Source organism: Hemiscyllium ocellatum, chromosome 17 (genome assembly GCF_020745735.1).
Source record: "Hemiscyllium ocellatum isolate sHemOce1 chromosome 17, sHemOce1.pat.X.cur, whole genome shotgun sequence".
NCBI classification, from domain to species: Eukaryota; Metazoa; Chordata; class Chondrichthyes; order Orectolobiformes; family Hemiscylliidae; genus Hemiscyllium; species Hemiscyllium ocellatum.
The window spans coordinates 59021827-59047189 of NC_083417.1; the positions used below are offsets into that span (position 1 = coordinate 59021827).

Here is a 25363-nt window from a genome sequence, read left to right on the forward strand (position 1 = left end):
ATATCTCCACTACACCCTGACTGGTCTCCCTGTAACCTGGGGACTGGCTGCCCTAGGCCTTTGGGATTGATGCTGGTCCAGTCCATGGACTGCAAGGAAATGGATCTCTAGCCTAACCATGTTCCACATCCTGGATTGGAATCAGACCGATCCCTTGACTGATTATGGATGAAGGGTCAAGGAGGGCGATGGCCATGGAGCATGCAGGGATACTATGCTGAAGGCAGAGATGGCTGATGGCTGGGACAAGCAATCAGTGAGGTGCAGCTTCAGGGTTACAGGTTGGAAGTTTGTGCTGTCTCGTTTCTCAGAGAAGGGGAGGAGAATTGTCAGTGTCATATAAATGAGGTGAGTTGGAATATTAATAAGATGCAAATGCATCAAAATGAGATAGTTACCTCTCAATAGCGAGATGCTGAAGGATTTAAGGTTGAAGTGAAAATTACAATCAGTGTTGAGATTCTGGTCCCTCTCCATTTTGTCCCGTCGTTTTTGCCATTGCTGAGGTCACACCAAGATGAAGTGAATTCTGTCGTATGTTTAATTTGAAAAGCAAAGCAGGTCAGGAAACCTTTGGAGATCAGGAAAGTATGATGAAACAACTTGAGGAAGAAATTGGGGCATTGCAAGGGAACTAGCAAGAATAGTAAAACATGATAAACATTTCAACAAATACTAAGAGTAGCTACAGTGAGTATTCCAGGGTGAAGCTTGAGAATGAGGGATGGGAAAGAAGGTGGTCACAAGGCATTTAGAAGATTACAATACAATCAGGCAGAGTCCAAGCTTGGTTTTGTTAGTGGGAAACCTTTGACAAGGTTACAAGACTTCTTTGATCATGTGACAAGCAGGTGGATAAAGGGGAACCAGGAGATGTGGTAGATTTGGATTTCCAAAAAACATTCAATCAGGTGTCCCATAAAGGTTTACTGCACATTAAATCCTCAAGGTGATGGGGAAATACATTAACATGAATACACGATTAGCCAACAGGGAACAGAGAGTTGGGAGAAACAGATTAGTTACAATCTGGTAAAGTGTAACTAATGAAGTGCCGCAGTGAGTAATGTTGGGCCCTCAAATATATATGATCTGTGTCAATTACTTTGATAAAAAGTTTGACTGTCTTGTATCAGGATTTCCTGACACTACAAAGATAGGTTGGCAAGCAAGTTGAGGCAGCTCCAAGGTGTCTGCAAATGAATATTGATGAGTCAAAGTACAAAGAAAAGGCACTGGAGAATAATGTGGGAAAATGTCACTTTGGTAGGAAGGCTACCAATTGGAGAGAGACTGCAGAGTACTTCAGTCCAGAGAGATCAAGGTTTCCTGAAACATGAACCATAAAATATTAGCATGCAGGTATAGGGAACAATCAGGGAGCAAATGGGATGTTTAGTTTTAATTTCCACGCTGAAGAAGTGTAAAAACATGGATGTCCTGCTACAGATTATTGATGGGCATTGACGAGACAACACCACGAGAACTGTGTAGAGTTTTGGTCTCCTTCCTTCAGGAGGGAGAGAATAGCATTGGAAACAAATTGAAGAATGTTCACCAAGCTGATCCCTGGGGGGAAAGGATTCGATTATGAGGAAACTTTGAACAGGGTGGGGGCATATGCTCATTGGAATTTGGAGGAATGAGGGGGATCTTATTGAAACTGATAAGGTTCTGAGGGGGACTGAGAGGATTGTTTTCCCTTGTAGGGTAACCCACAGTGAGGCGGATCACTAATAAAAGGGGCCTCCTATTTCACATGGAGATGAAGAAGAATTTTTCCTTTTGGAGAATCCTTAATCTTTTGGAATTTATCTCCCTGGATTGTGGTGGAGGCCGGGTCATTGAATATATTGAAGGTTGGGTGGGATTGCTTTTAGACCAAAGAAGTCTCTGTTGAAGGCTCCAGGTAGGAAAGTGGAGCCAAGGCCACAATCAGGTCAGCCAGGATTGTATTCAATGACAGAGTGGGATCAATGGGTCATATGGCCACATCCTCCTAATTAGTGGCTCCTTATGCTGGTTTGGCACCAATTTGGTCATCATTGCTTTTGAGAGTATTTTAAAATAATCAGATATAACAATGTGAGAACAGTTACTTCATTTTGTTTTATTATTGGCAAGTAAAGCATGAAACACAATCGTATGTGGACTCTGTCCGAGCAAATTCTCACCAGCCTGCAATAATCAGTCACAACTTGTACATTTGTTTGATACATCAGGTATTCAGATTATTTCAGTGTCAAAACATCCAGCAAGTCTCACACTCAACTCCAATAATATATGTCATCTAATGATTAAAACATCAAAATATAATTTCTTCAACAAACATGAAACAAGCTTGCTAATGATTTCATATATTATGTCAATTCTTCTTGGAAATCATTTTATCGATAGAAAATTGCTTTTAATACATAGAGAAGCACCTCAGCAAATTTGAAATAATTATAGTGTGTAATGACAAACACTGTTAGAATAGTGACCATCAGGAGAGGGAAAGGGAATAGCCAGACAGTACAGGGACCCCACTGTGGCCACCCCCCTCATCAATAACTATACCGTTTTGGATACTGTTGGGAGCAGTGAGCTATCAGGGGAAAGCCTCAGTGGCCAGGTCTCTGTCACTGAGCCTGGCTCTGTGTCTCAGAAGGGAAGGGGGGGGAAATAGGAGAGCGATAGTGAGAGGAGATTCAATGGTGAGAGGAACAGACAGGAGATTCTGTGGTTGCAGACAAGACTCCCGGATGGTATGTTACCTCCCCGGTGCCAAGGTGAGGGATGTCTTGGATCGAGTCTACAGGATCCCCAAGGGGGAGGGTGAGAAGCCAGACAGTGTGGTACACATTGGTACGAATGATACAGCTAGGAAAAGTGATGAGGACCTGACAAGTGAATACAGGGAATTAGTTTGGAAGCTAAAAAGGCAGGATGAGCAGAGTAGGAATCTCAGGATTGCGACCAGTATCAAGGGTGAGTGAGGCTAGAAACAGAGAGCGAGTGTAGATGATCACATGGTTGCAGGGCTGGTGGGGGAGGGAGGCCTTCAGAGATATGGATCATTGGGATACCTTCTGGGGAAGGTGACATGTACAAGAAGGACGGGTTGCACCTGAACTGGAGGAGCAATGGGCAGGAGGTTTGCGAGAGCTCTTCGGATGGGTTTAACCTAGTTTGGCAGACCCCCTCAATAGCAACAGAGACAAGGAGGAGCAGATTGGGAGGCAGAATTTGGAAAGGTGCAGAAGTAACAGGTTGTTGTCATGGGTGACTTTAACTTCCCTAATATTGATTGGAACCTCCTCAGTTCAAACAGTTTGGATGGAGCAGTTTTTGTCTGGTGTGTCCAGGAAGGATTCCTGACTCATTATGGAGGTTGGCCAACTAGAGGGAAGGCCGTATTGGATTTGGTTCTTGGTAACGGACCAGGCCAGGTGTCAGATCTCTTGGTGGGAGAGCATTTCAGTGATAGTAATCAACAAGTCCCTGACCTTTACAATAGTCATGGAGAAGGATAGCAGCAGACGGTATGGGAAAGTATCCAGTTGGGGTAGTGAGACTTACAGTGCTATTAGACAGGGACTGGGACACCTAAACTGGGAACAGGTGTTCTCAGGAAAATGCACAACAGAAATGTGGAGGTTGTTTAGGGAGCAGTTGCTGATGGTGCTGGATAGGTTTGTCCCACTGAGGTAAGGAAGGGATGGTCGGGTGAAGGAACCTTGGATAAGAAGGGATGTGGAACATCTAGTCAAGAGGAAGAAGGAAGCTGACTTAAGGTTGAGGAAGCAAGGCTGAGGGCTCTCGAGGGTTACAAGATAGCCAGGAAGGAACTGAAGAACGGAATGAGGACAGCGGGAAGGGGGCATAAAAATGGTTAAGTGGGTGGGTTTAAGGAAAATCCTAAGGTTTTTATCACTGATGTGAGGAACAAGAGAACGGCCAGAGTGAGGGTCAGGCCAATCAGGGATAGTGGAGGGAACTTGTGCCTCGAGTTGGAGGCGGTAGTGGAGGTCCTTAATGAATACTTTGCTTCAGTATTCACTACAGAGAGGGACCTTGTCGTTTGTGAGGACAGGGTGAAACAGACTGATAGGCTTGAACAGGTTGATGTTCGGAAGGAGGACGTGTTGAATGTATTCAGCCTGAAACTTTACATTCTGCCTTCTCGCCATGTGCTTTATTACTAGCTTTGTAAAACACCTTAGCAAGGTATGACGGACAGGGATAGCACTGTGTTTCAGTGGTTTGATTTGATTAGATTCCCTACAATATGGAAACAGGCTCTTCAGCCCAGCAAGCCCACACTGACCCAGACCCATTCACCCCTGACTTGGCAGCTTAGCATGGCCAATTCACCTGACCTTCACATCGTTTGGATTGTGGGAGAACACCAGAGCACCCAGAAGAAACCCACACAGACAAGGGGAGAATGGGCAAACTGCACACAGACAGTTACCCAAGGCTGGAATTGAACCTGGGTCTCTGTACTGACAGGCAGCAGTGCTAACCACTGAGCCACCATGCCACACTATGAATGACATACACCATCCATGTTTCCCATTGTCCTTATCTCATTATGGAAAGCCATGGGGCCTGTCAGCTGCCCATTTCAGAATCACAGCAGTTTGCTTCTTGGGTTTCAGCAATGCTGTTTGAGCTGGACAGACATACATCCTGAAAGCAGATCACCGAGACAGTGAATAGGAAGGAGTGTGCACTCCTGGGTCAAGACTGAGAACTAGCTCTCACCATTTTTCTAAACAGTTTGGTGCAGTGTAACAATAAAATGGAGGAATGATTTATTTCCTCCTCTTTCTTCACCCACACTCCAAGCTGAGCAGGCATTAAGGTGAGATTGGAATCCATTGACAGTGATAAACAATTTAACAAAGGAAGACTGGCTTCAGAGACAAACCTGTCACTGGAAGAAGATATTCTGGAGGTTTGTTCCATGCAGCCATGATGTAGTATGACATAGAAATGACCAGCTCTGGTTACAAGGTTATGTTTGTGTCTCTTCATTAGCAGAAACTTTGGAAATTCTTTAGCTATTTGAAAAGTATTCCAGCCACAGAATGTAATGGCACTCGAGGGGTAAAAGCCAGGATCATTCTGTTCAAATTGCTTAGAACTGGAAACGTCCTGGAGGTTTTCCTGAAGGCCAAATCATCCTGCTGGTGAAGAAAGAGAATATAAATATTCAAAGGGAGCAAAACACTGACAGGATATTTCAGAGCCAATTGTCTTCATTCGCTTGACCTTGACATGAGCTTGAAATACTGACACACCTTTATTCATTATGGCTTTAAACTGCAAATTTCTGACAATAAAAACAACAGTTGGGAGGGAACACATTGGGTTAATCTGTGAGAGACAGGAATTTAGAATGATTGTTTGTCCAGAGTTGAGTTTAATCTGAAATCCTGATTGTGAGGGAACAGGCCTACACCTTCAGGCTCCATCCTGTACATTGTGGCAGGTTTGAGGCTGTGTCAGAGGTGAGCTGGGAATTCCAGCAAGTGCAGCATCCTTCACATTAACAGACTCTGCCTTGTCTCAAGGCAGCAATGGGGTTGGTAATGGGCCTCACAGAGACCCAAGTACAAGAGTATAAACCCACTTTGGTCTAGATCCGCAGCTGTGTTTCAGTAGAGGCCCTGGGGATCTTTTCCATCCACCTGAGAGGGCAGCGAGGCTTTTGATTTAGAGCTTCATCTGAAAGACAGCCCCTCTGCCACTGCAGCACTTCAATTGCACTTCACTGAGGTACCAGCCTCCATCAGGTGCTCAAGTCTCCAGAATGAAACTTGAAACTACAACCATTGATTTGCCACAATTTCAACTTAAAACACTTTAACAAAGGCAACATTTCAATTGTCACATCATCAAAAATTCAAAATAGTTTACACTATTGGCCACGGGTGAACTGATTGAAGTCCCTCCCAGGAGGGGAGTAAAGTCAAGCATCAGCTCCTATGAAAAACTAAGACTCGGAAGACAAGTCCATGAGAAGAGCTTTCAAAAACAAAGGAACAATTTGATAAATAAACCTAAAAAATAATGTTTTAGATTCTTTCAGTGTTTCGATGTGAACATCCTGTATGGATTTTCCCCTCATACACGCTGTGAATCCATATTCTAATTACTTGTATCCAGCCTGCAGTTTTCCATCTGCTCACTCAAAGAATATAAAGAAATTCAGGCTGGGATTGCAAGTTTTGCAATATGGATTGTCACATTGGAATATTCACAGTGAAGTTCAGGAGTTAGTAATTCAAGACAGCAACATTTGATTCAACATTGTCCCTTCTCCTCGTCAAAGGTTTATTAATAGGTGATTATTGCTTTGGGTTTGTTATTATACTGTTCATTGTGTGAAGAAATTCAAATAATCGAAGCATACACTAAAATCAAAGTAAAACGTGGAAACTAGTCACTTGATCCAATCAGTTTGGATTAGCGTATGTGCATGTAGCCTGTAATTGATTGAAAGAAATAACAATTCAGGGTGAACAATGTGTAAATGTAAAACAGAATGGATTTGCAGCAGAAATAGACTTCAAAAGGAGAATGACAGCTTTGAGAGCAGATTTTCTTACCTGATCGTTTCGTAGCAGTGAACTGTAATCACTACGAAAATGATAAAAGTGCCAACAATAATCAGTGCAACAGAACGATTCGATGAAGTAACATCGTCACTGTGATAATCCTTTGAGAAAGAAAATTCTAAATGTTATTATATCAAAGCACCATCAGGGATCTAGCCACAGGTCCACCATATTTAATGCTGATCACAAAAATCCTGAAAGCCGTTAGAAATGTTCTAAAGGCATTTCCACCAATTCATACCTTAACTCAAGGCTGAAAGAGGAGAGGTTGAAGAAATAACAGGAAAAAGGAAATCGAAAGGAAACATGAAATATGGACAAGACTAAAGAAGTCCAGTCTCCAGTACAACATGCCTCACTGGTGCAGAGGGAAACTTCCAATACTGGCTGTACCAGCCTTCAACTGCACAGTGGTTGCAGGTGCCCTTGTAATCCACGCTGCCTTTAGCTCCCAGAAGACAGTGTCCCATGGCTGTGAGCAGGTGGAGATGTATGTGGATTGTGCCATCTTGCAGAGTCTGTCAAACCAGCTTCGTTGCCAGTTGGTGACCCTGTTTTCTTTTCACATCAGAATTGAGGCAGTTCAGCCTCAACCAACTATTCTGAATGTTCCTTAAAACTCCAGCTCCCACCCAGCTCCCATTCAATGTGCAGAAGAAACCAAGGTCTAAAGGATCAGACCAATATCTGTCAATCAAAATGGGGCAGCTGGACAAAACACCAGAAGTTTTGAAGTCCTTTTTAATTAATTGTCTCTGTTCTATTCTGTTAAATCTACACCAAATGCTGCCTAAATTAATAACATTTCACATCCTGTAGAAAGAGACAGTCAAACCAAAATGTACGTGTAGCAATTCAAAACGAACCCTCAGAAACCACGATTTCTGCAAAGGTGACAAACAACTCCAACAATTCGGTCTGCTGTGTAATGGATTACACATTTCCAATCTCATCTGCATCAATGATCATGACATGTTGTACTGTCGGAAAAATGATAACTTACAGTGGCCTGTTATGGGTGAGAGAAATGTGCACTGGGCATCTAGACTTTGCTTTGGGATTCTCTCTTGCCTGATGCATTTGCAGAAATCAAAATTTGTGCCGTGTTTTATTTTTGGGGTTGGGTTTGCAAGGGGTTCTGGGAGAAAACTGCCTGCCCTTGGATCATTTGAACTTGAAATGCCTCGACCTTGACTATTGCCAACTTGACTCTTTCCTCGGCTCATCAATGACAATTTCTGATCCCACAAGGATGGAGAGAGTCAGGTGAGTGAGGTGGGTCACAGGAGTCATTGCAGTGATTTCAATGGCAGTGTAGCAGAGTAACAGCAAAGGGAGCTGAAGGACACAGCATGAAACAAATAACAAAGTGGCATCACAGAGCAAGGCAGGTCAGCGACTCACAGGGAAATGTTTCAGTTCAGTTACTGATAACTTCATTGGGATCAAGAAATCAGGTCGAAACAAATGAAGTTGAAATGGAAAGCCTGGAGGGAAGGGAATGGGAGCAGTGGGAATATAAAAGAATAGTGTGACATCAGCACAAGGGGAGGAGCAGATCCCAAGTAGCTGGGACTATTTTTCAAAGAAGACACAACCCTCTGTCTTTCTGGTAAGTCTATACACTGTGCAGTGAAAAAGGACATGGTGGGGCACCTCAGTTGTGTTGAGGACACAACCTGTAGCACTGGGCAATCCAGGATGCTGCTCGTGTTGGACAAGGGATTTTCTCATGAACCTGTTCAGAATTGTGATGTCACTCCCCTGGAGCAGGGAGCACTTGAACCCAAGCCTCCTGCCTCAGGGGTAGGGACACTACCCACTGTATCACAGGAGCCCTCTTGTGCTGGACAATCACGTACACAGGAATTATCACCGTCTGGAGCAGCTTGAGCTTCAGAGCCTGAGCAGGAGCTGACATGCTGCAGCTTAAGAATCCCCGAGCAGAGAGGGAATGGATGACTGCCTAAAGAGAACCAGGTAGGAGTCCCAATGCATCTTTCTCTTTGATTGGAGGTGGGTTTGTGAACTGATGATGGCAATGCCAAACGGAGAGCACCTTGGTGACTCTGTTTAGGGAAACACCGATAAAATTCCGAATGATGACAGTGGAAGTGCAACCACTACTTAAGGGAATAAACATACATTACTGTAGCCACAGACACCAGGATGGCATATTGCCTCCCTGTTATCTGGGTTAGTGATGTTACTGAGCAGCCAGGGACCACTGTAAGGGGAAAGAATGATATGGGAGACTGGGCAGAAAAGCAAGAACCCACGGGATCCAAGAGCACGGGACAAATTGAATCTGAGCTGTTCAATGATAGGAAGCAAAGGGCAATGGGCAACAGTGCTTTTGTGATTGTGAGGCTGTTTCAGTGGGGGTTGTGTAAGGCTCTGTCCCTTACTTTACTTGGCATGTATCAATGATGTAGGGACAGGATTCAGTTTGCAGATGTTATAAAAATGGATAGTGGGGAAGAAAGCTGCAGGCGTTAGAGAGATTCTCACTGAGCTGGGAGGAAACGTGGTGGAGAGAAATGTAAGTAGGGAATTGGAAGAGGGCAAATGGGTGAGGGAAGAAATGATAAATAGTGGAATACTGAGCAGTGTGAAGGAATAGAGAGACTGTGGAGCACATGTTCCCCGAGGTTACACATAAGGTCGATCAACTGCAAAGAAGGCCAATGGGATCGATGATGAACCAAGGTGTGAAATATAGCAGCAGAGAGCTTCAGCTCAATCTAGGTCAGCCCCTGGTGGAGTCCCGCACACAACCCCATTTACAGGGTTATTGGAAGGATTTGATCACAGAGAAAATGTACACAGAGACTGACAAAGATATCACCATGAATAAAGAACACAAGGACAGATTGGAAATACCAGGCTTATTTGGAACAGGGAAGGTTGCGGAGAAATTGAATTGAGATGGACAATGCAATCGGTGTTTGAGGCAGAGTGAGCCTGTTTCCCTTGGCAGAGAGATCATTAACCATGGGGTAGACATTTAGATTAATTTGTGGATGAATAGAGGGCAGTTGAGGAGAAGATAGGGATCTGGAACTCGCTACCGAAAAGTGTAATGGAGTCAAACCCTAATTATGTTCAAAAATGAAAATTGGATATACATGTAAATTGTTGTAATTTACAGAGCTGCTACTGGAAAGTGGGATTGATTTTGGATCGATCCCTCTCAGTATGCACAGATGTGATGGACAGAATGGTCCCCATCTGAGCTTTCAATGATCTATGTTTCTCTGCTTCCCTTTCATTCCACAGTGAAATTGTATTCAAACCACAATGAGAGGACAGATTGACCACAGCATGCTGGAGCTTTATTGTTCCCACTGCAATCCATCCAGAATAAAACACAGTATTTGATTGGATCATTCGTACCAGTAAGACAGCGAAAGAGGTCAAGTGGGTGCACTTGCAGGTGATGTTGTGAAGCTGAATTTCTGTCGTACAGCCAGACTCACTCCAGATGCCATGACTTGTGCTCCCTACAATGGAAAGTTAGAAAATCAGAGGTGACCCATTACTCCTCAATTCTAGAGTGAACAAATTTTGTTGTATCAAATGTTAACTCACCCTTTCTGAAATCCCAAAAGACACATTTTCCACTTGAGTTAGTCTAAAATGGAATTGATTTATATTATAAAGGACTCTCATTCACTTAAATCATTTATTTGTTCAGTTGCACAACGATGAATGAATGAATGTTTGTTTTTCCCCTTACCGGCAAGGTTGTGTTCTGGAAGACAATGGTCACTGGGTCTGGGAGGTTTTCAATGGTGACATTGACCACTTCTATTCCACTGACTAGATTGTTTAACACAGTGCTGTTATTGTCACTCTGGAGGCAAAGAACAGCAAGAGTAATGTCTACTTAAGGACTGTGTATACTTTTGACAGATGGGACTGTGTATTTTATACAGGATTAAATTTGATTAAATTTGTATATACAAACCTTTTTGCAGAGACTTGGTCTTATTGGTATTTCAGTAAGTGAGGCAAAATGAGAAGCATTTCTGAACAGGATGAGTGTGCAGCCAGCATGCAACTGCCCACCCAAACAGGACAGAGGCAGCTTAGTTTTGCAGAAACATGTTTGGATTCATTTGTCAGAAGGTCCTCACCAACATATGGGCAGCACGGTGGCACAGTGATTTGCACTGCTGTCTCACAGCGCCTGAGACCTGGGTTCAAATCCTGCCTCAGGCAACTGACTGTGTGGAGTTTGCACATTCTCCCCGTGTCTGTGTGGGTTTCCTCCGGGTGCTCCGGTTTCCTCCTACAGTCCAAAAATGTGCAGGCCAGGAGAATTGGCCATGCTAAATTGCCCATAGTGTTAGGTGCAGTGGTAAATATAGGAGAATGGGTCTGGGTGGGTGCGCTTCAGTGGGTCGGTATGGACTTGTTGGGCTGAAGGGCCTGTTTCCACACTGTAAGTAATCTTAAAACATTCCAAAAGGCTGATTAAAACTGAATCCTCATATGTTCTTTACAACTTTGAACACATTGTTTATGATCCGACATTTGAAGTAAGAATTTCTTCCTGTAATGAGAGGCTGTCCATCCGGGGTGCTGAATATTGGAAAGAGAAAAGATCATGTTGTGTGGATGGAAGTCATCTCCTGATCTCTGTACTGGAAAGGAACACTTTGTCTGTGACTGCTGATGTTCCAGTTTACCTGACATCAAGTTAAAACAGGAAATGGTTTTGCAATCCATGGATTTTCCGATGTTTGTAGCACCTTCACTTCCATTTCAGTATTTACTCCAGGTCTCCCAATGTCAGCTATTTTCCCAGCTCGTTAAAGCTGTTCCAACCCACACTGCCCAATTCTTTTACAATTACAGAGTACTCCCCGGGATATGAGAGATTGGGAGAATTGGTCAGTATGAACTGGCCAGAGGAGAAAATTACTGAATGAAAATGCAGCAGATAAGGACAACTAATGTTTGAGAAGTCAAAGTGATGCAAAAGATGAAATAAACAAAAACTGAAAGTATTGTTCCTGTTATTTCCTTTGTATGTTTTTATTTGCTGGAGACTGGTATTCTGGAAGGAACACCAAGCTAATGATGGATCAATGTACTGAGTACTTTGTGTCCATTTTCACAAAAGAGGAAGCAAACAAAACCCCAGTAATAAACAGTAAACCTATTAACTAGGAGCAGGAGGAGGGAACTCAGCCCCTCGAGCCGATTTTGCTGTTGAACTGATCATTGCTGATTTAATCTCTGCCTCAACTCCACTATCCTGCCCTCTCCCCATAACCCTCTAACCCAGTATTAATTAAACATCTGTTTCTCTCCTCCTCAAATTTATTCAGTCTCCCATGTCCACTGCATTCTGGAATAGAGAATCCCATAGATTCATGACCCTTTGAGAGTACAATGGGATGAATGAAGGGATTGGGGTCCTTGTCAAGAATACAAAAGCATTATAGGTGAGATGTAGACAACTGGGATCAAATGATTCTTATGAAGAGTATAAAGAGGGTAGGAGCATTCTGAAGAGGGAGATCAGGAGGTCAGAGAGGGGATATGAGAGCCTTGGCAGATAAGGTTCAGGATTCTCCAAAAACATGAACAGTAAAAGAGGAGCTCGAGAGAGAATCGGATCCCTTACAGGTCAATGAGGTTCTCTTTGTGTTAGGAGATGGGAGAGATACAAAATAAATACTACGTGTCAATTTTTCACTGTGGAGAAAAAAGATGGTGGCTAGGGAACTCTGGGTAAATAAATATTGATGTGTTGAATACAGTTCACATTGCAGAAGAGGAAGTGTTGAATGTCTGAGAAAACATAAAGTTAAATAAATCTCCAGGACCTGATCAAATGTATCCCAGAATGCTGTGGGAAGTGACAGAAGAAATTGTGGAGCCCATTCAGAAATATTTGACTCATCTGTCACCACAGGTGAGTTGCCAGAGGACTAATGTTTTGTCTTTATTTAAGAAAATTGATTGGAGAATTATGTTCAAGAGTCAGGAGGTCATGATGCAGCTGTGTAAGACATTGATTAGGCCACACTTAGAATTTTGCGTTCATTTCTAGTTGTCAGTTCAAAGGAAGGATTGGAGGCTTCAGAAAGGGTACACAAGAGTTTACAAGGATGCTGCCTGGATGAGAGGGTATGAGCTATAAGGAGAGGTGAGTAAAACTCGGAGCACTGAGGCTGAGGGGAGACTTAGTTGAAAACTACAAAATTATGAGACATCACTGTCCATCTGAGCAGTTTGTGCTCTCAAACCCAATGTTTCCCTGCTATAACTTCAATACAGCTCAGAACTAAAAACTACTCAACGAGTTTTGTAAATTGAAGGGTCAAATGTGATGTTCATACAGGCACACAAGCCCTGGGGGCTGGGACTCAGACCAAACATCCAGATGCTGCACCTTGTTCTCATGCAGAACCCAGTGAGGCCAGATCCTCACCCAGTTCCTGCTGCTTCCACAAAACCCCAGCTACTCGGTATAGCAGCCCCATCACACGGCACGGTACAATCCAATCACTGGGACATTTCTCTCTCTCTTGGTGGAAAATGTTGACCATGAGAGTATGAAGCAGCGTGTATAAGCATAAACCTGCTGTCCTTTCTTGCATCCCACTCTGAGGCACACACTGCATTTCACGTTGTTAATTTCATAAATGTAGCGATTACTTGATAAAATATTATACTACTGTTATATTTCAAATGAATGAAATTGCATTATACTTCAATGTTGATTCTGACTACGTTACCTGGAAAAGTTTTGTATTTCCATAGATAACAAAAATGATTCTCGATATCAGAACATTTGGCTCGTCCTTAACCTTGTCCAGAAGAGTTGGAGGCAATTCAATTCCAACCTTTCGGGCTAAGCTGGAGACATGTATCTGCTGGATCTGTTTGAATGAAACAAGGTCAATCAATTGTTGATCATGAGCCCAGCTGGTGATAATACTGACCCAGTTAGATTCCAGAGGGAAACCTGACTTGATTGACTGTAAAGTTTATTTTTCCAGTTTGGGTGCCATGGTGATCAGTCACTGAACATATTCATAAGAGGTTTCTCATATTCTTTTAACAAAGAACAGAAGTTTCACAAACAAACTGGAAAAACCAACAACATGATATAAGTGAGACGTTTTGGAAGTATTCGATCATAAACAGCAAAAAGAACCATGAACCCATTTCCACGACAGTATCTCTCACACACACTTAACCCCCTGTGAACTGTCGCTCTGGTCAATTTCTTACTCAACTGACAAGCTCACCAGGGTGACATTTACACATTCACCTGGGATCTTTTCTCCCCATTACTGCCTTTTCTGAGATACCCAGACACTGACGGACTAAGAAATGCTAAGAGTTTTTTTCTGCTCTGTCTCCCTGTCCTGCTGAAACAGCTTATAACATCTTGTTCACTCTGATGGTCTGGGGACTGCCAAAATTAAACTGCTCTTTTACTGGTATGTATTCTTTTCTTTCAAACCTCTCCCTACCCTCTCTCCAACTGTCTCTCAATCTGTCATGAATCTTAAATTGGTAAACACTCCAAGTGAATCACCTTTCTAACTTGGAAGTATTTCACCATTACTTCAGTATCACTGGGTCAAAATCCTGGAGCTCCCTCCCAATGCCATTGTGGGTCTACCCACAGCACATGGTCTGCAGCAGTTCAAGAAGGCATCTCATCACCACCTTCTCATGGGCAACTCGGGATGGGCAATAAATGCTGACCCAGTCAGTGACCCCCACATCCAATGGGGGGAAAAAGAAACAAAGAAACATCTTCCAACAGTCTTTCCATCAGGTGACATGCTTGGGTGTTCAGCTTCAACACATCATTTCATGGAAAGGTCGTTTTGATCCAATGCTTCACAGGAAAAATTTTCGTAGAACTGAAAATCCATTTAAATGTACTTTCGAGTACAAGATCCCTGATAATAACATACTGGCAACTTTTATCACAGTCTGTACTCTGAAATATCAGGAGCAATAAATGCTGAAGGAAAATAGGTGGGAAGGCAGCTTGTCAGAGGGAGATCAACAGTTTATACAGAAATACTGATAGGTTCAGTAACTGGGCAAAACGTTGGCAAAAAGAGTATAATGTGGGAAAATGCGAAGCTGTTCATGCTGGAAGGGAAATCAAAACAGTGTCATTTAAATGGAGAAACCCTGCAGAAAGCTGCAACACAAAGGGACTTGGGGAAACTTGTGCACAAAACACAACAAGCCCACTCCCAGGTGCAGCAGGTAATCAGGAAGTCTAATACAATGTTGGCCCTGATTTCAATGGGGTTGGAATATTACAGTAGGGAAGTCTTACTGCAACTGAACAAGGGGCTAGTGAGACCACATCGGGAGTATTTTGGTCCCTTATTTAAGGAAAGATTACATTTCATTGTCATCTGAGGCTGTTCAGAGAAGGGTCACTAGAATACACTTTAGAGGCTTGACAGTGTAATTGCTGAGAGTGTATTTCACCTCATGGGAGAGTGTAGGACTAGAAGCATAGTCTCAGAATAAAGGGGAGCCAATTTAAGACAGAGATGAGGAGAAATGTCTCCTCTCGGAGGGTTAGGAATCTTTGGAACTCCTTGCCACAGAGAGCTGGGGGACAGAATCCTTGTGTACATTTAAGGCTGAGATCGTTAGATTCTTGGATCAGTGGGGGGTCAGGGGTTATGTGGAAAGTGGCCATGGGGAATGTCGGCTCAGCTGTTATATTGGATGGAGGAGGAGCCTCAAGGAGTCAAACAGCCTCCTCCTGTTCCCATTTCTTATGGCCTTATGGAATTCTGGGAGGTAACTCCCTGGGATCTTCCTTGAGAAACAGCTTCCCTTCCCCTGTAAATACAGTCACTTCCTCTCTGGGTTATTCACTGATAGGAGCGACCATATTAAAGTAAGCTGTTAGTTGTCTGCCAGTCACCCAAAGTTGGGATCGAATCCAAGCCCATGACGCTGTGAGGTAGCAGTACTATCCATCAAACCACCATCCCGCCCTAATTATCTGTGTGCTGCTGCTGAGATCCTTTTGTTACTGTACTCAAATTACGTTCTTGTTTTTCAAGGAAGAGATGATGTCGTTATCTTTCAAACCAAAATGTGTATCACATGTTTATCTGTATTGATATTTGTTTGTAAACTTTATGCCCATTCTGCAAATATTAGCTTTCTGATCATTTGTGGTAATCCCCATCTTTCTTGGTTTCATCCATAAATTTACAATTTTTTTCGATTCCAAACTCTAAGTGAATAATAAAAATTATAAACAATTATGATGTATCTCCTGATGCCAAATTCAAGAGCACCTTCGAAGAGGCTCTGGATTGGATTAAGTATGACCCTGAGGTAGTTCACATACATTGAGTGGAATTAAATATGTCTAGAATACAGTATCAATTCAAAGTTTTGTAGAAGATTTGTAGCTCGTGTGCTCGTTGTTGTGGTTCTGTTCGCCGAGCTGGAGTTTTTGTTGCAAACATTTCGTCCCCTTTCTAGATGACATCCCAAGCACTGAGGATGTCACCTAAACATTTGCAACAAAAACTCCAGCTCGGCAAACAGAACCACAACATACAGTATCAATGTGAATTCAAAGGAAGGGTTAACTTCAATTTGAAATAACTACCCTGAAAGATTCTCAAGCCCTCTCACAACATTTTCCCTAAAAATGGTGTTAGTTTCCAACACATGATAGTCATTGCTTACAATGCCCAGCTCAACACAACACTCACCAAATCTGATGGAGGAAAGTGAAGTCCTGAGAACTTTTCAGCTTCTATTCTTTGAATGTGCGCAAAATAATTTGGCGTTGAGAAGGATTGATTTTCTCCTTTGATTTCTATCTCTGCGAGTATTCTCTCCAGGGTTGTACTACAACAGAAACGCAATTTAATAAAAACAGAAAGTGCTGGAAATATTCAGCCTGGCAACATCTGTGCAGTGAGCAACATGGACATGGCTCCCCAATAAAAAGTAAAGGGGTCACCCCCACAAGCTCATAACCAGATGGGAGGGACCTTGTTGATGACACATGTGGGATTTTCCAGGTAAATGCTGTAAAGTGCTTTAATAAATCCAGGAAAACATACCGTGGATTATTAAGGAAATAATGAGATGAAGCAAGACATATTTCTCATACTGTGAGCCCTGGGGGTGCTCAGAGTCTGGCAGCCAGCATTCCCAGGGACTGGACATGAGTGTCAGGCACTAACCATTTTAATCACTGGTTAGTGCGATCAATCAGGGAGCGTTAAACAGACAAAAAGGGAGCTTTAAAAAGGTGAATATGAGAAGAAATTCTTCCATCTTCTTGTGACATTGCAAATGCCCCCATTTCATCAGCAATGTTAACAGACCTGCTAACCACTGCCAACATGGAACCTGACCTCGATGGGTGGGAATTATCCTGAACCAGGGTCTGAACCAGGAATATAGGGAAAGGAGAGAAATCCCCAACACGTGACAAAAGGTAAGCACCTGACCCCCACACAACAGTCACATGAACACTTATTTGTAGATGTTTAATTTAATCACCGGGCTTACACTGGAATTGTACATGAAATGGAGGTGAAAATTAGACAGTTTCTATAACAGACAGCTGATTAGCAACAAGTTGAAAATCACAGATCTCCTGCAGTGCCACATGGCCCATTGAGTCTGCACCAACCAGACAGTCAGCCAAGGCTGGAATTGAACAGAGATAACTGGTGCTGGGAGGCAGCAGTGCTAACCACAGTGTGACCAATCAATCCCACAGATTCTGTTCTCAGATGAAAATCACATTTTATGAGCACTGATACCTACCTGTCAGGAATGACAGCATCACATTGCGCTAGGAATTTATTCACTGAATCAGAGTTGCTCATATTTTTCTCCCTGGAAAGCAGTTGCTGCATCATGTCACGGCACATTTGGTTGGGATCCAAATTCTGGGGAGTGGGATTGTTCCCTGCACGATGACGGAATATGAAGGAGACAAAATATAAGCAAGTAAAATGGTTTGAACTTTATCAGGAGTAATACAGGAAATAACAAGAAACTACCCAAAACTCACAACTAGAATTGGGGAATTGGAAACCTTTGTTCAGATGTTTCTTTGAAAGGAGGAGAGGGTGTTTAGTCATAAGCCCGTGGGTAATGTAAGAAAGGGCTCTTTATTTATTGATTCATTTGTGGGATGTGGGCGTTGCTGGCTGGACCCCCCACTTCTGACTTGGTGATGGAGGGAAGATCACTGATGAAGCAGCTGAAGATGTTTAGGCCTAGGACACTACTCTGAGGAACGTGTGCAAAGATGTCCTGGAGCTAAGATGGCTGACCTCCAACAACCACGAGCATCTTCCTATGTGTTAAGGGATGACTCTAAATACCAAAGATTTTGCCCCCTGACGCCCACTAATTCCAGTTTTGCTAGGACTCCTTGATGCCACACTTGGTTGAATGCAGCCTTGATGTCAAAGGCTGTCACTCTCACCTCACCATTGGAATTCAGTTTTTTTGTCCATTTTTGAGCCAATGCTGTAATGAGGCCAGGAGCTGAGTGGCCTGGTGGAACCTAAACTGGGCGTCACTGAGCAGGTTATTACTGAGCAGGTGCTGCTGGATAGCACTGTTGATGGACACCTTCCATCACTTTCCTGATGGTCGAGAGTAGACTGATTGGCAGGAATTGGATTTGTCCTGCCTTTTATGTGCAGGACATGCCTGGGCAATTTTCCACATTACTGTGTAGATCCCAGTTTTGTAACTGTACTGGAACAGCTTAGCTAGGGATGTAGCAAGTTCTGGAACACAAGTCTTCAGTACTATTGCCAGTACTATTGAAATATTTGTGGGTGGCAAGGTGGCACAGTGGTTAGCACTGCAGCCTCACAGTGCCAGAGACCTGGGTTCAATTCTCGCCTCAGGTGACTGTCTGTATAGAGTTTGCACATTCTCCCCATGTCTGCGTGGGTTTCCTCTGGGTGCTCCGGTTTCCTCCCACAGTCCAAAAATGCGCAGATTATGTGAATTGGCCATGCTAAATTGCCCATAGTGTTAAGTGAAGGGGTAAATGTAGGGGAATGTGTCTGGGTGGGTTGCGCTTTGGCGGGTCGGGCCGAAGGACCTGTTTCCACACTGTCAGTAATAAAATGTTGTCAGGGCCCAGGGCCTTTGCAGAATCCAGTATTTCCAGCCATTTCTGGATATTATGTGGAGTGAACTGAATTGGCTGAAGATTGGTATCTGTAATGCTGGGGGCCACTGGAGGAGGCCAAGATGGATCATCCATTCAGCACTTCTGGCTGAAGGTTGCTGTGAAAGCTGAGGGGAATGATGGTTGGTGCAGAGCAGTGCATGAGTGAAAATCAACAGGATCTGCTGTGATCTGGGAGAGACTGGTTAGGGGGAAGAGTACACCTAGTTAGTGAGATTGGTGGACACCTGAGGGGAAGTATCCTGAATATAAAATACCACTGCCATCATTATCTCATAGTTAATTCTATGCTGAAGACTTTTGAAACTAACAGCAGGTTGCTCTACATCTGCAGCAAAATAATGGATACACCATAAAGCTGAAATCATTGGAACTGTGGTTTAGATTAGAGTGGTGCTGGAAAAGAACAGCAGGTCAGGCAGCATCCGGGGAGCAGGAAAATTGACGTTTCAGGCAAAAGTCCTTCATCAGGAATGGAAGCAGAGAGCCTCCAGGGTGGAGAGATAAATGGGGGCTGTGTTTTATAAGAAAATTCAAACAAGATATTTCCCCAATCTGCTGCGACAGTGGTCTTTCTCCCACTGGGCTTTCATCCAGCACGTTCTGCACTAATACAGCCATCGCTGGAACACAATCCCCAAAACTGAATCGTAGAGTTTATTATAAAGTTCATTTACCTGCTGAAGAGGACAGGCTGGTGGATGATTCCTAAAGTGGAAATTCATACGTGAGATATTTTTCAATCAAATCGATGTTTATAAATAATGGAATTGAGATACTGAAGGGTAATTCTGTCTTACCGGGGGTGTTTCACAGGGTCTGCCTGTCACTGGGGTAGTGACACTGACATGATTGGAAAGGTTACTCTGTGTTGTAATTTTAAATGGGTCTCCACTTGGAAAAAAGGCAAAAATGTCCTGTAAAGAAATATGATAAAAATATTGTAACAGATCATCCTAAATTAAAGATTCATACCATAAGTATTTCACTGATTGATTCATCTCCGATATGGAAAAGATAAACATGTTCATGTCTCTACCTGTCATCAAAACACAGAAAAATGAGAAGTGTAATTGGTTTTGAGCAAGTGAAAGGAGATCAGGGAACATTCCAGAATGTCTCTGTACTTGATTAGTACCCAAGTATCTTTGTGTCTTGGATAAATGTTTAAATACTTCAAAGTTCACTAAAACGTGATCATTATTATCACAAAGTGTCAGTCTGCAGACTCCAAATGTGAGAATTCCCAAGTCTAAGCACTTCAGTGGGTGCTATTGTGTAACTGCTCTAACTATCCCTGATTGGAGGGGAATCCCACATTAACAGGAGTGGAACTGGGGGCTAACCAGGGGCTCAGGCTGAGATCAAGGTTTGGACTGCTGAAGGAAATCCAAACATTTAAAATTGAAGCTTTAATACAGCTTTCACTGGGGCCCTATTCAGCCTTCCCAGTCTGGTGAAGGTTCCAGATGTACCTGCTAAACATTGAGGCCTAGCAGGCAGGGACACATATAAACAGATGGACAGGGAGCAGGAGCAGGCCATACAGGCCTTGGGCCTGTTCCACAATTTAATAAAATCACAATACATTGGAGCAGAAGGAGGAGGCCATTTGGCCCATCGTATCTGCTCTGTGATTCAATAAGTTCATGGCTGATCTGATCACCCTCACTTCCACTTCCCGAACTTTTTCCAATAACCCTTAACTCTGTCACTGATTAAAATCTGTTGATCTCAGTCTTGAATACATTTTATGGCCCAGCCTCTCCAGGTCTCTGCACTAAAGAGTTTCATACGACCAGTGCCTCTGAGAAAAGACATTCCTCATCATCTCTGTCTGAAACAGACACATCCTTACTCTGAGATTATTCCCTCTGCCCCTAAACTCTCCCACAAATAACTCTCAGCATCTAGCCTGTCAAACCCCCTCAGAACTTTAAATGTTTCAACAAGGTCATCTCTCATTCCTTGAGACCCCAATAAGGACAGACAAAATCTCCTCAACCTCTTGTCATACAGAATCACTGAATTCTTACAGTGCAGAAGATGGCCCATTTGGCTCATTGTGCTTACACATCTCTTCAAACGCGCATCATTACCTCATCCCAATCTCCTGCCTCCTCCCCATAACCTTGCATATCATTTTTATCCAAATACCCAGCCAACGCCCTGTTGAAGGCATCAGTTGAACCTGCCTGCACCACATTTCCAGGCAGTACATTCCATACTCTAACTCTTCACTCAGTGAGAATGTGTTTGTTTGTTCTCACATCACCCCTGTTTGGTTTGCCCATCCCTTTAACTCTCTGTCCTCTTGTCCTTGTCCCTTTCACAAGCAGGAGCAGTTTCTCCCTGTGGGCTCCATCCAGCCCACTCGGTTTCAAAAGCCTCTATCAAATCTCCTCTCAGCCACCCTCTCTCTGAGAACAGTGTCAACTTCTTCAATCTGTCCTCATCACTGTCATTCCTCATTCCTGGACGTATTCCTGTAAATTACTTCTGCATTCTCTCCAATGCACTCACATCCTTTCTATAATAACATGGCCACATCTCCTAACAATACTCCAATTACAGTCTAACCAATGTATTGCACAAGTTCAACATCACCTCCCTGTTCTTGTACTCCATGCCCCTACTAATACAGGTGAGAATACTGTGGGCTTCAACTGCTTTCTCCACTAGTCCCATCACCTTCAATGAACTGCGCACCTAAACACCCAAGACCCTCTGCTCCTGCACCCCCTTTTCTTTGGGACCCACACAGTGAACATTTCGGGACTGCCTCCAATGCCAGGACATCTTTCCTTAGATTAGGGGACCAAACTGTTCACTGTCTTCTTGGTGTGTTCCAGCAGGTGCCCAGTTTCATTTTAACAAGTCTTCCTTATTTTTATACTTCACTCCTTTGAAATAAGAAGCAACATTCCGTTGGCCTTTCCGATTACCTTCTGAACTTACACACCAATATTTTCAGATTCCTAGATGAGAACCACCAAATCCCTCTGTCCTGTACTTTTCCACAGTCTTCCTTCATTGAAATTATACTCAGCTCCACTAATCTCTCTGTCAAAGTGCATCATCTCACATTTCCCACCATTATATACCATCTGTCAAGGTGTTGTCACACACTTAATCTGTCTCTATCCCTTTGCAGAGTTTTTGTGTAATCCTCGCTGCTTGCCTTCCCACCTATTTTGTGTCATTCACAAACTTGACGACAGTAATTCCCCTTCCTCATCGCAGTCAGTAATGTGTATTGTAAATAACTGTGGCCCCAGCACTGATCCCTGTAGTCCCTTATGTGAGGAAAGATGGACTGACTCTGGAGGCAGTCTGGAGACTGTTCACGAGGCTGATGCCATGTATGCAGGGGCTGTCTTATGAGGAGAGATTGAGTAGGTTGGGCCTGTACTTACTGGAATTTAGAAAAATGAGAGGTGAACTTATTGGAACATGCCAGATTCTGAGGGAAATGGACAGGTTAGATGTGGAAAGTTTGAAAAGAATTTTAATCAGATCCAAGAAGTAAGGCATTCTAAAACTATTGGCGAACAGTCTGGATATTGCACTGGGGGATGCACAGGGAAGTGTGGAACTGGAAATCAACAAGATAGTCCTGGCAAAGAATCCATGAGAACAGACGAGCCCAGAATTAGAATTCCAAAGGGAAAGTGGGAACAGAGAAAAAGAGAATGGATACGGGGCAAGAAAAGGAATTTCAGTTCTAAAGGTTTGAATGAAAAGGGAACAATTCCCCTGAACTCAGTGAAGATATTGATAGGGAAAGATCTGCCTCCAGCTCAGGGACAAGTGAGGTGCTATTTAAATTTCCCCAGCAATCCACAAATCTGCCAGGGGCCCTGACAGATATCTTTTTAGCATCCTTAAACACAGGTGAGGTGCCGGAGGGCTGGAAGGTTGCTTATGTTGTACCCTTGTACCAAAGGGTAGTAGGGATATTCCAGGTAACTACAGACCAGTGAGCCTGACGTCAGTGGGGGGAAAGTTGCTGGAGAAGGTACTGAGGGATAGGATCTAGTCGTATTTCGAAAAGAATGGGCTTATCGGTGATAGGCAACATGGTTTTGTGCGGGGGAGATCGTGCCTTACCAACTTAATAGAGTTCGTTGAGAAAGTGACCAAGTTGATAGATGAAGGAAGGGCTATTGATGTCATATACATGGACTTTAGTAAGGCATTTGATAAGGTTCCCCATGGTAGACTGATGGAGAAAGTGAAGACACATGGTGTGCAGGGTGTTCTAGCTAGGTGGATAAGGAACTGGTTGAGCAACAGGAGACAGAGGTTAGTCGTTGAAGGGAGTATCTCAAAATGGAGAAAGATGACCAGTGGTGTTCCACAGGGCTCAGTGCTGGAGCCACTGTAGTTTGAGATATACATAAATGATCTGGAAGAGGGCACTGTTGGTATGATCAGCAAGTTTGCAGATGACACGAAGATTGGTGGAGTAGCAGAAAGCATAAGGGACTGTCAGAGAATACAGGAGAATGTAGATAGACTGGAGAGTTGGGTGGAGAAGTGGCAGATGGGGTCCAATCCAGACAACTGTGAGGTGATGCATTTTGGGAAGTCTAATTCTAGAGTGAATTATACAGTGAACGGAAGAACCTTGGGAAAAGTTGATGAGCAGAGAGATCTGGGAGTGCAGGTCCATTGTACCCTGAAGGTAACTGCACAGGTGGATAGAGTGGTCAAGAAGGCATATGGTACGCTGGCCTTCATTGGACAGGGTATTGAGTATAAGAGCTGGCAAGTCATGTTAACATTGTGCAAGATGTTGGTTCGACTGCATTTAGAATACAGTGTACAGTTCTGGTGGCCACATTACCAAAAGGATGTGGATGCTTTGGAGAGGATGCAGAGAAGGTTTACGAGGATTTTGCCTGGTATGGAAGGTGCTAGCTATGAAGAGAGATTGAGTAAGTTAGGCTTGTTTTCATTAGAAAAAAGGAGATTGAGGGGTGACCTGATTGAGGTTTTCAAAATAATGAAGGGTATCGACAGGGTGGTAGCGATAACTTTTTTCCCCGGCGTGAAGGATCCAATAACGAGAGGTCACGCTTTCAAGATGAGAGGTGAAAAGTTACAGGGGGATACATGCGGCAAGTACTTTACGCATTGTATACTGGAAGAAATGTCCCAGGTCACTGGTCAGGAGAGAACTGGAGACCAGGCCCCTGCACAACACCAGGCAGAATATGACCCTCTGTTCTCAGCAATTAAAGGACATCAGCAACATGCAGAGATACACCCAGCAACAGGATACAACACGTTGCCAGCAGAGGTGGTAGAGGCAGGCACAGTAGATTCATTTAGGATGCGTCTGGACAGATGTAGGAATAGGTGGGGGGCAGAGGGTTACAGATGATTAGAAATTGGACAATAGATTTAGACACGTAGAAATGGAGGTAAAAACAATGACTGCAGATGCTGGAAACCAGATTCTGGATCAGTGGTGCTGGAAGAGCACAGCAGTTCAGGCAGCATCCAAAGTGCAGCGAAATCGACGTTTCGGGCAAAAGCCCCCCATCAGGAATAAAGGCAGTGGTTCCTGGATTAGTGGATTTCCAGTAGAAATGGATCTGCTCAGGCTTGGAGGGCCGAAAGGTCTGCTCCTGGGCTGTAAAATATCTTTGTTCTTTGTTCTTTGTTCTAAATTTGAAGAAAGGGACATGGAGGCATTTTCCTTTCCTTTGAAACATTGCAGAACAAAACAATTGTCCCACAGAAGGCTGGGCCCTTCTCATGCAGAGCAGGCTGACTGGTGAAACCCCTGTGGGGTTTGAAATGCTTTCTGAAGAAGTTTCTGTCGATTGTGAAACAGCCAAGATCACTCGCCTCAGTGCTGTTGGGTTTGTCCCTGAAGGGGACAGGCAGAGCTTTCCAAACCTCCCGAAGCAGCCTGAGCAGAGACACAGAGACCATTGGATGTAGACATTTAAAATAGATGCCACACATGACTCCTCCGAGTGGTCATACTCCTTGAGGAATTAAAAACTTCATTCCTTACTTCGATCGGGACACAAGTGGGGAACTAAAAGGTTCCCAAAACCTGACAAACAACCATGGTGTGTGTGAAAACCATGTCCCCAGAAGACCAGCCTGGGGTTCAGCATTACTAACCCAGTGACAATTCCACTTTCCCACCACTTCCCCTCCAGTTTGATTGGGCCGTGCTGTGCTGCTTTCCCAGTATTGCCAGCGCAAACAGATCCTCAACACGCACCAACCTTTAGTCCTTTCACACAACTAGTTCCCTTTCTTCTCTTATGCATGCTCTTGTGAGACCCAGCAAACCACCACAAAGAAGGGACACACACTGGAGAGCCTCAGTTCTAACCCCACCTCTGAAGAGGATGTGACTGAGTGCTCAGAGAATGTACCAGCAAGGCTTTCACTGCACCCTGGACCAGCTCAGACTTTCATCTCAGTGGGTACCCTTTCTAGATGAGAGACAGGAGCACAGGCTGGTGAACACATCGTTGTGCTGTCCCAGAGTTGGCCAAGGAAGAAATGTCCCAGGTCA

General features: G+C 43.7%; 1 protein-coding gene across 1 annotated transcript in view; it reads right to left on the reverse strand.

Moving 5' to 3' along the window:
* Nucleotides 1-2372: 2372 nt before the first annotated feature.
* The window catches only part of LOC132823777 (adhesion G-protein coupled receptor G1-like), a 28334-nt gene continuing 5343 nt past the window's right edge, over nt 2373-25363 (reverse strand). The window contains exons 3-12 of the mRNA XM_060837794.1: nt 19617-19733; nt 19494-19524; nt 17424-17568; nt 16352-16490; nt 13364-13507; nt 10348-10464; nt 10200-10242; nt 10005-10111; nt 6600-6709; nt 2373-5174 (exon numbers count right to left, since the gene is read on the reverse strand). Of these exons, the coding sequence (XP_060693777.1) occupies nt 5126-5174; nt 6600-6709; nt 10005-10111; nt 10200-10242; nt 10348-10464; nt 13364-13507; nt 16352-16490; nt 17424-17530 (816 nt within the window). The 5' untranslated portion in view covers nt 17531-17568; nt 19494-19524; nt 19617-19733 and the 3' untranslated portion in view covers nt 2373-5125. The remainder of the gene's footprint in view (nt 5175-6599; nt 6710-10004; nt 10112-10199; nt 10243-10347; nt 10465-13363; nt 13508-16351; nt 16491-17423; nt 17569-19493; nt 19525-19616; nt 19734-25363) is intronic.